This window comes from Triturus cristatus, chromosome 8 (assembly GCF_964204655.1).
Source record: "Triturus cristatus chromosome 8, aTriCri1.1, whole genome shotgun sequence".
In the NCBI taxonomy this organism is placed as follows: domain Eukaryota; kingdom Metazoa; phylum Chordata; class Amphibia; order Caudata; family Salamandridae; genus Triturus; species Triturus cristatus.
This window is the reverse complement of record NC_140591.1, coordinates 35,176,851-35,193,226: the sequence shown is the minus strand read 5'-3', so window position 1 is coordinate 35,193,226 and position 16,376 is coordinate 35,176,851. Positions and strand designations below refer to the sequence as shown.

The window sequence follows — 16,376 nt, the reverse complement described above, 5'->3', positions numbered from 1 at the left end:
AGCATTTATAGGGAGAGGGGGCGCAGTATTAGTGCTGCCAACATTTTAAATAACGAATATTGTACTTAAAGGCACGCAATCGTCACTGGCGAAAACGTTTGTCACTTAATAAGCATCACGTGTTTAATGTTAAAACAGTAAACTTTTTGCCTCCTTGCTGAGCGTATGAAGTAATCCGGACTGTAAAGGGGTTCTGACTATTTGCTTATTAACTCTTTGCCGTCTCTGTTAGGCGCACCAAGTGATGGAAATGCTGCGTTTGCTTACGCAGAGACCGCACGGCTTATAGCACTGTAAAGGGGGAGATAGGGTGAGCAGTACTAGTGCTCAAACTGTCAAATAAACTAAAATTTAAAATAACGGTTGTTCGCGCATTTGACATAAATTTGTGCCTTGCAGGCACATAATTGGCAATGGAGAAACACAGCGGAAAAGCAAGCCTTGTAGTTAACAGCCACAATTCAGCCTTGTTAACATATACATGGGATTTTATAAACCTGCGAAGGAGTTACCTTGGTGGGTGCAGCGAGCCACTCCTGCCGCCTCACACACCGCGTTAAATGATTTGTGATGTTTACCCAGAGGTCGAAGTGCAGTAAAAACAAGAAGGGCTGGGCGAGAAGGGAGGGGGGAATGTGAGGAGCCTGAATACAAGTGACCAAAAAAGAGGAGGAGAAGGGAGATGCGAGCAGAGCATCAAAGGGCTGGGCGAGAAGGGAGGGAGAATGCGAGGAGCCTGAATACAAGTGACGAAAAAAGAGGAGGAGAAGGGAGATGCGAGCAGAGCATCAAAGGGCTGGGCGAGAAGGGAGGGGGGAATGCGAGGAGCCTGAATACAAGTGACGAAAAAAGAGGAGGAGAAGGGAGATGCGAGCAGAGCATCAAAGGGCTGGGTGAGAAGGGAGGGGGGAATGCGAGGAGCCTGAATACAAGTGACGAAAAAAGAGGAGGAGAAGGGAGATGCGAGCAGAGCATCGAAGGGCTGGGCGAGAGGGAGGGGGGAATGCGAGGAGCCTGAATACAAGTGACGAAAAAAGAGGAGGAGAAGGCGGATGCGAGCAGAGCATCAAAGGGCTGGGTGAGAAGGGAGGGGGGGAATGCGAGGAACCTGAATACAAGTGACGAAAAAAGAGGAGGAGAAGGGAGATGCGAGCAGAGCATCAAAGGGCAGGGTGAGAAGGGAGGGGGGAATGCGAGGAGCCTGAATACAAGTGACGAAAAAAGAGGAGGAGAAGGGAGATGCGAGCAGAGCATCAAATGGCTGGGCGAGAAGGGAGGGGGGAATGCGAGGAGCCTGAATACAAGTGACGAAAAAAGAGGAGGAGAAGGGAGATGCGAGCAGAGCATCAAAGGGCTGGGTGAGAAGGGAGGGGGGAATGCGAGGAGCCTGAATACAAGTGACGAAAAAAGAGGAGGAGAAGGGAGATGCGAGCAGAGCATCAAAGGGCTGGGCGAGAGGGAGGGGGGAATGCGAGGAGCCTGAATACAAGTGACGAAAAAAGAGGAGGAGAAGGCGGATGCGAGCAGAGCATCAAAGGGCTGGGTGAGAAGGGAGGGGGGGAATGCGAGGAACCTGAATACAAGTGACGAAAAAAGAGGAGGAGAAGGGAGATGCGAGCAGAGCATCAAAGGGCAGGGTGAGAAGGGAGGGGGGAATGCGAGGAGCCTGAATACAAGTGACGAAAAAAGAGGAGGAGAAGGGAGATGCGAGCAGAGCATCAAAGGGCTGGGCGAGAAGGGAGGGGGGAATGCGAGGAGCCTGACTACAAGTGACGAAAAAAGAGGAGGAGAAGGGAGATGCGAGCAGAGCATCAAAGGGCAGGGTGAGAAGGGAGGGGGGAATGCGAGGAGCCTGAATACAAGTGACGAAAAAAGAGGAGGAGAAGGGAGATGCGAGCAGAGCATCAAAGGGCAGGGTGAGAAGGGAGGGGGGAATGCGAGGAGCCTGAATACAAGTGACGAAAGAAGAGGAGGAGAAGGGAGATGCGAGCAGAGCATCAAAGGGCTGGGCGAGAAGGGAGGGGGGAATGCGAGGAGCCTGACTACAAGTGACGAAAAAAGAGGAGGAGAAGGGAGATGCGAGCAGAGCATCAAAGGGCAGGGTGAGAAGGGAGGGGGGAATGCGAGGAGCCTGAATACAAGTGACGAAAAAAGAGGAGGAGAAGGGAGATGCGAGCAGAGCATCAAAGGGCTGGGCGAGAAGGGAGGGGGGAATGCGAGGAGCCTGAATACAAGTGACGAAAAAAGAGGAGGAGAAGGGAGATGCGAGCAGAGCATCAAAGGGCTGGGTGAGAAGGGAGGGGGGAATGCGAGGAGCCTGAATACAAGTGACGAAAAAAGAGGAGGAGAAGGGAGATGCGAGCAGAGCATCAAAGGGCTGGGTGAGAAGGGAGGGGGGAATGCGAGGAGCCTGAATACAAGTGACGAAAAAAGAGGAGGAGAAGGGAGATGCGAGCAGAGCATCAAAGGGCAGGGTGAGAAGGGAGGGGGGAATGCGAGGAGCCTGAATACAAGTGACGAAAGAAGAGGAGGAGGAGGGAGATGCGAGCAAAGCATCAAAGGGCTGGGTGAGAAGGGAGGGGGAATGCGAGGAGCCTGAATGCAAGTGACGAAAAAAGAGGAGGAGAAGGGAGATGCGAGCAGAGCATCAAAGGGCTGGGTGAGAAGGGAGGGTGGAATGCAAGGAGCAGAGGAGCAGATGTGCACGTGCACGCCATCGTGCACGCAAGCTCGAGGCCAGCAAAACCATGTGGGTAGCACTTTTGAAAACCCACTTACAAAATGTCTCAAAGAGACAGCTTTCGCTGTCTCAGCGAGACCTAAAAAGGAGTGGGATGATAACCGCTGGCACGATCTTCTCCTAGCTAGTAACGAGAAGAGTATGACAAAATTCTGGCAGCTAGTGAAATGGGGGAGTGACGGGACACCACACAAACCAATTAATTATGTTCCGCCGAAAGAGTCGGCCCTGTTCTTCACGGCCCAGTTCTCTACCACTGATAATAATCTGGATGTATTTAAAACACCCACCCCGATTCCTACCCTATCATTTACCAACACCGAGGTTGAGACAGTACTCTCCCTTATTCCGAGAGGTAGGACCCCGGGCCCCGATTGTGTGCCAGCAGATTTATTTACCCACGATAAGGACAACTGGGTGGTTTATATAACCTTACTTGCCAATTCCATTGCTAGCGGTAAAAGCATCCCTGACATGTGGGTCGATGCACTCATTATCCCGATATATAAAAAGGGAGATCGAGAACTACCTGGCAACTATAGGCCTATTAGCCTCATAGATTCTGTTCAGAAAATAGTTGCCAGGTTAGTTCTAAGCCGAATCCAATTGTGGATAGAGGATTTTAAGATACTATCACCTCTGCAGGCAGGTTTCCGCCCCCATACCAGCACATTCGACCAGGTGCTCAGGTTTGTGATGATTTATTGGAGGTTGTTATTGTAGGTGGGGGCACATTATATGCAGCCTTTATTGATCTAAAGTCCGCCTTCGACTTGGTTCCCCGAAACAAAATGTGGAGAGCCTTCTTAGAAGTGGGGATGCCACTGGAACTGCTAGCCATGCTAGTTAAGCTGCATGATTCTAATCACGCTCAGGTCCGATGGGGTACACACGGAGAGGTAACAGATACATTTCCGGTGTTAAAGGGCATGCGCCAAGGTTGCGTTCTCGCTCCTACCCAGTTTTCTTTATTTATTGACAGGGTAGTGCAATACTCTTCTACATGTCCCACTGATGCGCCAACTCTAGGGGGCTTGAAATTCCCCCTACTCATGTTCGCGGACGATACATTGATTTTATCTAAGACTCAATCCGGGCTACAGGTGGCTCTGTCCCGTTTTGAGGAGTTCTGCCGCGACCATGAGTTGGCGGTCAATGTGGACAAGACAAAATTCATGGTTCTCCACAAATTTAAAGCTACTAAGGGCAAAGTTCATATGAATGGTGTTGCTTTAGAGCAGACTGAAGTGTTCACCTACCTGGGGATAACGTTAAACAGGAAGTTGAACTGGAAGCCACAGATCGATATGCTTGCCCTGAAGCACGCGCAGTTGGCTGGGGCCCTTCTAAAAGAACACAGGCTTTCACATTCCAGACCTATAGCCCCTGCCATCAAAATTTATAACACCAAAGTTGTAAGCTCCATTTTATATGGCGCGGAACTGTGGGGCCACGAGGACATCAGACCCATGGTTCCCGCTAAAAATAAATTTATGAGGGCGTTAACAGGTCTGCTGCAATCTTCTCCATTGGTTCCCTTATTTTTGGATCTGGGATGTCATATTGAGGATCTAGCTCTATTTAGGCCTATAGCCCTCTGGAGAAGGCTATGGGCCACCCCGAGCTCTTATTATATGCTAAAGCCCTTCTGGATTTCAGGGGGGCAGGGACCCTAAGTAAGATCAGATGGCTCCAGTATATAAAAGAAACCTTAACACAAATGGGGATGGGTAATTTGTGGGAGAATCCCGAATCGACCCCCTTCCTCTCAAAAAAAGAGCTTAAGGTTGTCTATATGGATCTGGTGAAGATGAAGCGCTTTTCTTCCATCACAGGACCTACCCTGTCCAGGGACTTTTTATTGATAAAGCACGAGCTTGGGTTTGAACCCTTTTGGGATCTTATTTTAAAACCAATGGACAGGAAGCTCTATCACCAGTTCAGGGCAGGTTCCCTGCCAATTAGAGCGTTTAACAGTAGATGGCACAAGCCCACGACAGAATTGTGTCCCTCGTGTTTGGTCCAGTCAGAATTCATCCCCCATATACTATTTGTTTGCCCGGCCTATCGATCACAAATGAGGAAATGGCTCAAACCGATCTGTACTAATCTTGGCACAAGAGCTGCTATTGAGGCCTTGAGAACTCTACAGACAAATACCCAGGAATCTATTGTTATCGCTATTGCAAAGTTCTTGAGTTGGGTATGGGTGATTCGGGCTAACATCTTGGTATAAAGGGGTAGATGTCGTATGGTTTACCCTATTTTATATCCTACAACTTTTTTATAACAATTGTTTATAATATAAGACTAAGATGAATTATGGTTTAATACTTATTTTAATTGTATTATTGTGTCTGCTACATTAATGCTACTTTGCTATGACTCAATCATTTTAACTAAAGAATTCTTTTTTAACTGTTACATTTTTATAGATGCAATGTCTTTTATGGTTTTATAATCGAAATAAAGACTTTATGAAAATGAATATCTGAATATAAATTGGACTCATTCAGCTTGAGAGCCCACCTCTGGCATAAATGGGACTCTCTGGGGCAGGGACTCAATGTATTTAGGCCTTGCTGAGCTCTCAAGCAATAATCACCTCACTCAATAAGCAACTATCTTGCAGGCCTGCCATGCACCGGCAGTCACTGGGCCTATATGCGCCAAAATAAAGCACAGCTAATGAGCCCAGCCAGCGCCTTAGGAAGGCTGCTGCTCAAGCAGTCAGACACCTGGTGTGAGTCCACGCTGCAATGAAGTCTTTATAAATGTTTGAGGCGGCCTGCTTTCTTTCACACCAGTCCCTGAATATAGCTTGTGGATAAACTACTTCAGGGCCACAAGGAGTCAAGCGAAGAAATGTTTAGACGAAAGACAAGATGCTGGGTAGCAAAAGACCAAGGGCCTCATGTAGGTAGCATACCAGTTACCACTTCTAAAATACCGAACGTTACCGAATCGGTATTTAAGAAGTGGTAACTCATATGTAGGTAATGAGTCGGTATTTTTTACCGATTCGTTACAATTCGGTAATTACCGAATCGGTATTTACCGATTCGGTAATGAGGCATACCTTCCCATTGAGGGGAAGGTATGCCTCATTACCGAATCGGTAAATACCGATTCGGTAATGGTGGAGAACATGCAAGGGTGGCAGGGTGTCACATTGACACCCTGTTGCACCCCTGATTCGGCCATGTGTGCACATGTGGCACACATACATGCCCTAAGGGCATGTATGTATGCCACATTGCACACTGCTACGCGCTTCAAAATGCATACACACATACATTAATTATTTACCACCAACTATAAGTTGGTGGTAAATACCGACTCCTAAACACACCCACACACTCCCCCTACATATCATTTCTGGAATCGGAATTTACCGAATCGGTAAAATTACCGAATCGGTAAAATTACCACATCGGTAACGTTACCGATTCGGTAATTTTATCGATTCGGTAGTTTTACCGAATCGGTAAATTCCGATTCCAGAAATTGACCCCCTACATACCAATAGCCAAAATACCGGTCGGTAACGGTATAATTACCGAAAATCGGCCGTTACCGACCGGTATTTGGCTACCTACATGAGGCCCCAAATGAGGAGAGAATCTGGGTGAAAGGAGAAGAGGATAGACCTGGCTGCAGTGGAAAGGCAGGGAGAAGCCATGGTGGACCAAGGGGGCCTTGGGAAGTCACGTTCAGAGGTGAAGCAATTTGAAGCTTTTCTTAAAAAGGACAGTGCTGAACTGCAGATTAGTACAGCTGCATAAATGTGGATTCACCAAAAGGCCAGGGATAGCAGACGTGACCCTGAATGGCCTTTACCTCAAGTTCATCACATGAAATTACATGTTCTGCACTTGGACCTTCTATCTCTCCAGGAAATTATCACATGACCTTTGACCCTGATGACAAATTGACAATTAACTCATAACTCAAAAATGAATGTGTAGAACAGTAAATGACAGAGAAAATAGGTCTATTTTTAGATACCATCTGTAGCTTAACTCAGGTGCTACCACCATATGTCAGGGGACCATTAAGTCTTATGCTTTGTTAAAAAAATGAGTTCACAGACATGGATGTACTTTAACACAAGAACAATGACTGAAAGTATTCGTATCACAAATATCCAATCAATAGTTTGAGGCACAAGGAAGATTTTGCTCCAACATGTCAGGATTCACAATACCAAAACATCACCAAGTTGTTAAACAATGCGCAAGCTTTTCGCTCTGAAAAATACAGAAAGACAATATAAATACTTTATGTCTATGTTAAAAGCCAGTGTATTGTATTATCTTCCTATTGAATACTGAAAACACATCATTTATGGCTTGTGGTTTGAACTGAACTGCAGCTTTTTATTGAGAATTGGCAGTGGAGCTGGTTAAATTGTTTCTGGTTGCACGCTTGCAACTTTAAAACAAGCATTGGCATAGCCAATAGGTCTCGCCTTTGGGACCTTATAAGTGTTTAGCCATGCAACAGTTGCATAACTAAACACTTATAAGGTCCCAAAAGCGAGACCTATTAGCTATGCCAAGCGGCCGTGCGGCCGCTAAAGTGAAAGTAATCGCGGTAAAAGTGGCGCGCGCGCCCGCGCACTTGCACTGTAGCTCTAGGCTGGCCTGGTAGCACTTTTTGGAGCCCTCTCAATAAGTCTCGCCAGACCAGCGCATGCGCTGGGTCAGGCGAGACCTAAAAAAAGTATTTAAAAGTCCCTGCTGAATGCATTTCAGGAAACTGAAACCTATTGTTCTGTTTCCCATAGGCAGCTGGTCCTCATTAGCTCTGGTTTATGGCCCGTATTCTTGGCTTGGCTCTTGTGACCCGAGGCCCAGGGTCGCAAGGGATAACTGTGCCCCCCCACCCCCGCGATACCTACATGACGTCAATGAATGGCGTCAAATGCCTATTAGTCTACTGTACTATGTAGGTTTATTTTTTAGTTCATTTTGATACTTGGAGCAGTAAAATCCCACAAGTCACATAATGCAACTATGATTGACTAAAAAATCGAGTACACTGAAATTAGGATATTATGCGCGATGGAAACGGAACAGGATGAACTTATGTTGGACTCGGCCGTGAAGGGTACGAAGGCTCCAGGAGTGCACTCGCAAGGGGACCTTCCGAGAGGCCCCTCCTGATGCTTGGCAGGGCCTGGGAGCCTCAGGGTGGCAGGCTCTGCTGCGGCTCACTGGAGTTAGAAATACTATGGGAATTAAGATGGAGGGCCCAATCAAACCCCACCAATGGAGGACAAGTCTCAGTAAAGCAAGCGGGTATGCCACTAGCCATTACTGTGGAGAGAGCATTGCTGCACACAGGCCTCGCGGTCTCGATTCCACTGCCGTGCATGATGTGTTTTATTGCACTTCAGCTATAGCTGGTTTCATTTTAAGTAGTCTCAACAGCTGAAAAGAGGAGAATAGTTTACGTTAGGAATGAGGTTTACATTTAACCATGTGAGCGGGGCCTAGCGCCTCTGCTTCCCTCTTCAGTGAGTCATAAATCTGACTTCTCCAAGCACCGGGAACCGTTTTAAAAGCAGCATACATGGACTGAATACAGGACGGGGAATGGTCCAGGAGGGCCGGTCTCCTATGACGTACTTCTTCAGTACAAGTACAAATAAAATCACCTCGAGCCACCATGCAGCATGGAGTGATGTTTGAGTGAGTTGTATAGAACGATGGAACGGCAATCTCCTCCGGTAGCGGACATTCCCTCTCGTTTCAGCGAAGGCTGGAGTCTCGGACAACATTTTTCCTGAAAGACTGTGAGAAATGGTTGAGGCAGTAACATACCCATTCTTGTGACCTGGAGGTACTTATAAAATATACATTAACACCATTTGTTGCAAGTTTGTGGCTGACTTGTCAATGCCAGTTATGTCATTCTTGGGTCAAAGGTTAGGTTATTCCCCATCAATATGCGAAATCTCTTTTTTGATACTTGAAATACTCGCACTTCTTTATAACCACAAGTATGCCAAATCGATGCCCCGGTGCACCAAAAGCAAACGTAGCGCAAAACACCTAAAATGTAGATTTAACGAGCCCTCACTGCAGGCTCCGAGTGTGCCGCCTGGAAGGGCTTGCCAACAGAGCCGAGTGTAAGGGGACAGTAGCACTGGGCAAAGTTACTTCCAATCTTTTTTGCTACTAATATCAATGACTTGTGCTTCTCCTATCAATTTAGTGTACAGCTTAATGACACGAACACGAGTGACAGTTATCGACGCTGCTTTCCAGGCACGAGGGGTCAGACTGACAAGAGGTGGCTTTTATCCCCGCAGATGCAGGGGCAACCATTTAATCGAACCTGGCAAGAAACACCCGGAAGCAGAAAGATAACTGGAGGCAGACAAGGACAAGTAGAGACACAGCTACAAACAGGCATTGATATATCATTTGAGGGCAGACAGACCGACCGAGACCGCAAATGACAAAACAAGCACAAGCGCGCGCGCCTCACACGGCAGCAGGGGGAGGGGAGAGAGGAAGGGGCCTGCGCGATTCCCTTACGGGAGCGAGCATCAAGGCACGATAATTGATAACATATGGTGCCAGCTGCTCACTCCCGCAAGGGAATCGCCAAACGTGCACGCGTTGCCATTGAAAACAATGCAATGCGTGCACGTTTTTGGCCTCAAAACCGACTCAATGGCTAAAGGTCTTTTTCCTATGCAGCGCATGTGCGCTGCATAGGCGAGACCTAAAAATCACTGTCATTTGCAATCTTGTAGAGATACTTGTACGACACATTAAGAGACAGTGTGGCAGATACGGTTATATCATATGCGTTAATAATGTAAAGCAACAGATCTATATCATGTACCTAATTTTACTTCTTGTTGCCCCTAGTCACTGACATTGTGTTCACATTTTATTCATGCGACTAACAGTTGCAATACCGCTTAACTCCTATAGTTGACTAGAGGATAATGCGACTCTTGAGGTGTTATAAATCGATGTTGTAGGACTGTTTGCATGACAGTGGACTATTGACGATTCTTAATCCAATAATTATACATCCTTAGATCATGAACTGATAACAACAAAAAAATAATAAATGTCTAAGAAAATAAAAAAAAATAAAAAATTTTACTAATGGAAAGAAAGTGAGGAAACTGCCATCTAACAGACACTGTGATTGGGTTGTAGTGTGCATATGACTATGAGTGCGCTCAGCTCAACGGTTTGCTAAGTGTGCTGCCAAGGAGGTGAATGCAAAATTATCACTATAGCTGTACCTAAACTCTGTGTGAACCACCAGCAGAGGAGACGTGCTATAGCAAGTATGTTGGGCTAGGTTGGCAGATGCCACACTTGGTCGGCCATCAGGTGGCAGCTGGTTCATCACCACTGGTCGCTTGTGGGGATATGGCTTCCCCTTCACCATCTGGGCGTGCAAGGGTACGTAGAATTGCATCCCAGGACTGTGCAATAGGATACTTACGTAGGCCTGCAGTTTCTTCACTATGCAATGTGGTGCTCTCAGCTTGCGCCGACTCAGTGCATCTCTCTAGCGTCTCCACGACCGCATACCAGTATGTTTGGAGCTGGGTGCAGGACCAAAGCATGTGTAAAAAATCGGCGCCTGCAAGCTGGCATCTTGGGCAGGCGGAGGTAGTAATATTAAAGTACTGAATAACTTTGTCGGGGGAAAGGTATGCTCTGTGTATTATGTATGTTTGAATTAATTTAAATCTAGAGCTTTGAGGTATGTGAGTGGATCCGGCCATGATTCTGTCCCATTCCTGGTCTGTCCATGGCTGCCCCCTATCCTCTGCCCATCGCACACGGAGCGTCGTTGTTGGCTTCAGTGTATGGGTGAGGAGGGCTTCTGCTAACTAATGCACTATATGGGAGCCTTCTCCCATAACATGGAGGTATTGTATGAGTAAATGTATGGGTAATTCCGCTGTGATGACCCCCCATGCAGCCGTTAAAGATCTGACTATTGCATTATATAGAAGGAATTGCCCCGCAGGGACACCATTGTCATTCCCTAGAGTTTCGAATGTGAGTAGTGTGCCCTCTGCATATAGGTCCCCCAGTGTTTCCAGCCCCGTCTCTCGCCAACATAGTAAGGCCGAATCTGGCACTCTATCCCAGCCTCTGGGCGTCCCCATCAGTGGTAATGATGGAGCATGAGGAGTCGTATCTCGGGAAAGGTATAAACTTCTGCGATAACATCTATGTGTGAGTTCAGTGTACATTTGGGGAGGGCAGGGGAGTGATGCTGCGGGGTGAAACAAATGGCAGACCCGAGACTGAGACCACGGAGGAAGTGTTGTTGCGGTATCTTCTAGGTGTTTACCGCTTAGCCATTTTGTCACCCACTGCAATTGAGATGCTAGATAATATAACTCCATATTTGGAACTGCCTCTGCTGGTAGGGGCGTATAGTTTCCGAAGCGCCACCCTAGGCCTCCCTTTGTTCCATATCAAATCCCGCATCTGGCTTTCTAGGTTCCGAAGCACCTTCACTGGGACATATATTGGAAAATTCAAAAAATAATATAGCAACCTCGGCAGGATTATCATTTTCGTTAATGCCACGTGACCCATTACACTTAACGGCAAAGTCTTCCAAAATTGCATCTGCGCTTCGACTGGTCAGCTGCTGCTCTTGTGCACGGTATAATGCGCGCATCCTTTGTTTCTGTTGCATTGGGCACTTACCTGCATCTCATGCATCACGCAGATTAGGAAGAAGCTATCCTGTGACCGGTACCTGGGAAGATGTTCTGCCAATGCGTCTTCAGATTTTGCATATTTGGATTCTGGAGACAAATAAATATTTAAACTTTGGAATCCGTGCTTACAGTGATTCATCTCTACATTTTAATTATAGTAAGAAGAATGGCTTTCCACGAGGTGTCTCTTGAAGTCGCTTGTTTGTCCAGTGTTCTGTTATGAAGGCAGCTGTCCCTCCGCTGGATATGCCAATGCTTGTTTGTCCAGTGTTCTGTTATGAAGGCCGCTGTCCCTCCGCTGGAGATGCCAATGCTTGTTTGTCCAGTGTTCTGTTATGAAGGCCGCTGTCCCTCCGCTGGAGATGCCAATGCTTGTTTGTCCAGTGTTCTGTTATGAAGGCAGCTGTCCCTCCGCTGGATATGCCAATGCTTGTTTGTTCAGTGTTCTGTTATGAAGGCCGCTGTCCCTCCGCTGGATATGTCAATGCTTGTTTGTTCAGTGTTCTGTTATGAAGGCAGCTGTCTCTCCGCTGGATATGCCAATGCTTGTTTGTTCAGTGTTCTGTTATGAAGGCCGCTGTCCCTCCGCTGGATATGCCAATGCTTGTTTGTTCAGTGTTCTGTTATGAAGGCCTCTGTCCCTCCGCTGGAGATGCCAATGCTTGTTTGTTCAGTGTTCTGTTATGAAGGCAGCTGTCCCTCCGCTGGATATGCCAATGCTTGTTTGTTCAGTGTTCTGTTATGAAGGCCGCTGTCCCTCCGCTGGATATCCCAATGCTTGTTTGTTCAGTGTTCTGTTATGAAGGCCGCTGTCCCTCCGCTGGAGATGCCAATGCTTGTTTGTTCAGTGTTCTGTTATGAAGGCCGCTGTCCCTCCGCTGGAGATGCCAATGCTTGTTTGTTCAGTGTTCTGTTATGAAGGCAGCTGTCCCTCCGCTGGATATGCCAATGCTTGTTTGTCCAGTGTTCTATTATGAAGGCAGCAGTCCCTCCGCTGGATATGCCAATGCTTGTTTGTTCAGTGTTCTGTTATGAAGGCAGCTGTCCCTCCGCTGGAGATGCCAATGCTTGTTTGTTCAGTGTTCTGTTATGAAGGCCGCTGTCCCTCCGCTGGATATGCCAATGCTTGTTTGTCCAGTGTTCTGTTATGAAGGCCGCAGTCCCTCCGCTGGAGATGCCAATGCTTGTTTGTTCAGTGTTCTGTTATGAAGGCAGCTGTCCCTCCGCTGGAGATGCCAATGCTTGTTTGTTCAGTGTTCTGTTATGAAGGCCGCTGTCCCTCCGCTGGATATGCCAATGCTTGTTTGTCCAGTGTTCTGTTATGAAGGGCGCTGTCCCTCCGCTGGAGATGCCAATGCCTGTTTGTTCAGTGTTCTGTTAGTTATGAAGGCAGCTGTCCCTCCGCTGGAGATGCCAATGCTTGTTTGTTCAGTGTTCTGTTATGAAGGCCGCTGTCCCTCCGCTGGATATGCCAATGCTTGTTTGTTCAGTGTTCTGTTATGAAGGCCGCTGTCCCTCCGCTGGATATGCCAATGCTTGTTTGTCCAGTGTTCTGTTATGAAGGCCGCTGTCCCTCCGCTGGAGATGCCAATGCTTGTTTGTTCAGTGTTCTGTTATGAAGGCCGCTGTCCCTCCGCTGGATATGCCAATGCTTGTTTGTTCAGTGTTCTGTTATGAAGGCCGCTGTCCCTCCGCTGGATATGCCAATGCTTGTTTGTCCAGTGTTCTGTTATGAAGGCCGCTGTCCCTCCGCTGGAGATGCCAATGCCTGTTTGTTCAGTGTTCTGTTATGAAGGCAGCTGTCCCTCCGCTGGAGATGCCAATGCTTGTTTGTTCAGTGTTCTGTTATGAAGGCCGCTGTCCCTCCGCTGGAGATGCCAATGCTTGTTTGTTCAGTGTTCTGTTATGAAGGCCGCTGTCCCTCCGCTGGAGATGCCAATGCTTGTTTGTTCAGTGTTCTGTTATGAAGGCCGCTGTCCCTCCGCTGGATATGCCAATGCTTGTTTGTTCAGTGTTCTGTTATGAAGGCAGCTGTCCCTCCGCTGGATATGCCAATGCTTGTTTGTTCAGTGTTCTGTTATGAAGGCCGCTGTCCCTCCGCTGGAGATGCCAATGCTTGTTTGTCCAGTGTTCTGTTATGAAGGCCGCTGTCCCTCCGCTGGAGATGCCAATGCTTGTTTGTCCAGTGTTCTGTTATGAAGGCAGCTGTCCCTCCGCTGGATATGCCAATGCTTGTTTGTTCAGTGTTCTGTTATGAAGGCCGCTGTCCGTCCGCTGGATATGCCAATGCTTGTTTGTTCAGTGTTCTGTTATGAAGGCCGCTGTCCGTCCGCTGGATATGCCAATGCTTGTTTGTTCAGTGTTCTGTTATGAAGGCCGCTGTCCCTCCGCTGGAGATGCCAATGCTTGTTTGTCCAGTGTTCTGTTATGAAGGCCGCTGTCCCTCCGCTGGAGATGCCAATGCTTGTTTGTCCAGTGTTCTGTTATGAAGGCAGCTGTCCCTCCGCTGGATATGCCAATGCTTGTTTGTTCAGTGTTCTGTTATGAAGGCCGCTGTCCCTCCGCTGGATATGCCAATGCTTGTTTGTTCAGTGTTCTGTTATGAAGGCCGCTGTCCCTCCGCTGGATATGCCAATGCTTGTTTGTTCAGTGTTCTGTTATGAAGGCCGCTGTCCCTCCGCTGGATATGCCAATGCTTGTTTGTTCAGTGTTCTGTTATGAAGGCCGCTGTCCCTCCGCTGGATATGCCAATGCTTGTTTGTTCAGTGTTCTGTTATGAAGGCCGCTGTCCCTCCGCTGGATATGCCTCGCTGGCTCGCGGCTGCCTTTCTAAACAGCAGTCCAAGCCTGAAATGTTACGTTCATTTATGCACCAGGTGTCTTCACTTCTTGGCTATTGATAATGTTCTTAACCCCTTCAGTGCCCGCCCCTTTCCCCGCCCTGTGCCGGCCGTTTCATTAGCGGGCGGGGTTTATGACGAGCTGGTCTCGTCATGGGCACAGCGCAACCGCGGCCCATGACGAGACCAGCTCGTCATAGGCATTGAAGAGGTTAAAGCTCCTGCATTCCATGATATGTCAGTAATTCTATCTTGTCCTGAATGTGTAATAGTTTCATTATTTGTTGTTCTTTGAATTATACTACGTTCTCTTTTGCTAGAATGGCTCTTGAACATGAAACATTTAAATCTGGCTTGACAGAGTCCTCAGTTTAGGTGGGATTGTATACTTTTTCTTTCAGAACACATCTTGAACTGGTTCAGCGGAAAACACGAAGAAGACGTAGAAAAAGAAGAAGAAGAAGGTAAAATACCCAAGGGTTTGATCTTAATGTTTCTAACTGCACACATCAGACACTGCCCAGTGTAAGCATGCAAGGACAGAAGAAGGGCGAGTGAAGGGCATCTGTTTCATGAAAGAGTTTATCATTATTTTATTTTTGAGTTTAAATAGAATACTTTATTTCAAAAAGAGAAATGCAACTAGGCATACAGAATCAAGAAAAAACAAGATATTAATGAACAACAGTTTTGAAAGAACAAGACCTAATGAAGAAAGAAATACACTTTTAAAGTAATTTCATTAAACAAGAGAAGTATGTAAAAAATCAAGAGAGAAAAAAAGAAAGAAGAAGAGAGAGAGAAGAAAATAAAATACATGTAATACAATATATAAGTAAATATCAACATTGCAGAAAGAAGAACTGGCTGTAATAAAGTTACCATATTAGGGGAAGGGGGAAAGAAGGACATTAACCCGTTCCCCGCTCATGACGGAACCACTCCGTCATGAGCCACGGGCGCCGTGTGCTCATGACGGAGTGGTTCCGTCATGCTGCGGCCGTTGGCGGCCGCTCCGCCCACGCGGCGCTAATTCCCCGCCTGTGCGGGCGATTAGCGCAAGTGGGTGGAGTCATGACGGAACCACTCCGTCATGAGCACAGCTCGCCCGTGACTCATGACGGCGTGGTTCCGTCATGAGCACAGCGGCACCGCAAACCCCCCCAGCGCTGCGGCGGAATTCGCTCCGCAGCGAAGGGGTTTACAGAGTAAGCAATTGTATATATATCAAAACCAGTAAACCAAATCAGGGTGGTTTGGGAAATTCCTCCAGTGGGGGTTGGTGTTGAGTAGCCGTTTGTGCAGAGTTATCAAGAAAAATAGTTACAGGGGACCAAATATATTCCCGTTTCAAAAGCAGAGTCATAGGAGAAACATAGGCACAATCTAGGCGATGATTATAACAAACTCTGTACCACCATGCTTGAAAGGATAGTTGTGTAGACTGTTTCCAACTTTTTGTTATTTGTTGGAAGGTGATTGCAATCAAAAAATCAACCACGTGAGTGTTACAGGAAAGAGAAAGCCAATGATCAGATAGTGTGCCTAGAAAAAGGTCAATAGGTGAGAAGGGGAAGTGAGTGTGAAAAATCATGTTGATCTGAGACCATACCTTCAACCAGAACTGGTGAGTAAAAGGACAAGAAAAGAGCAGATGAAATAAGTCAGCATGTGTGGCACTACAAGACCAACAGTTTGGAGGGGAAGTGGAGTTAAATTTATGTAGGATCGCCGATGTAAACAGAAGTCGATTATAAACAAAGAAAAGCGTTTGTGTCGTACTAGCTGATCGGGAAGTTTTACGGATTTTAATCCATAGTTTGTCCCAAAAGGCAATAGGCCAAAATGTGTGAAAGTCAATTTCCCGAGTTTATACATTTTCAAACAGGTACATATTTGACCCCAGAGAAAATAGTTCTGAGGAAGATATACTACGGTGCAGAAAGAACAGTTTGTAGACGAGGGATGCAATGAAAAAATGTAAACTCTCAAGAGTGTCACAAGGAAGAGGAAACAGGAAATAACAATCACACCATGAAACCATCTGCAGCTAGTTATTCTTATCATGTGC

General features: G+C 47.0%; 1 protein-coding gene across 1 annotated transcript in view; it reads left to right on the top strand.

The window, feature by feature from the left end:
• Positions 1-16,376, top strand: part of LOC146799897 (cytosolic phospholipase A2 gamma-like) — a 668,494-nt gene that overhangs the window by 354,443 nt on the left and 297,675 nt on the right. The window contains exon 9 of the mRNA XM_085620828.1: positions 14,707-14,769. Within this exon, the coding sequence (XP_085476954.1) occupies positions 14,707-14,769 (63 nt within the window). The remainder of the gene's footprint in view (positions 1-14,706; positions 14,770-16,376) is intronic.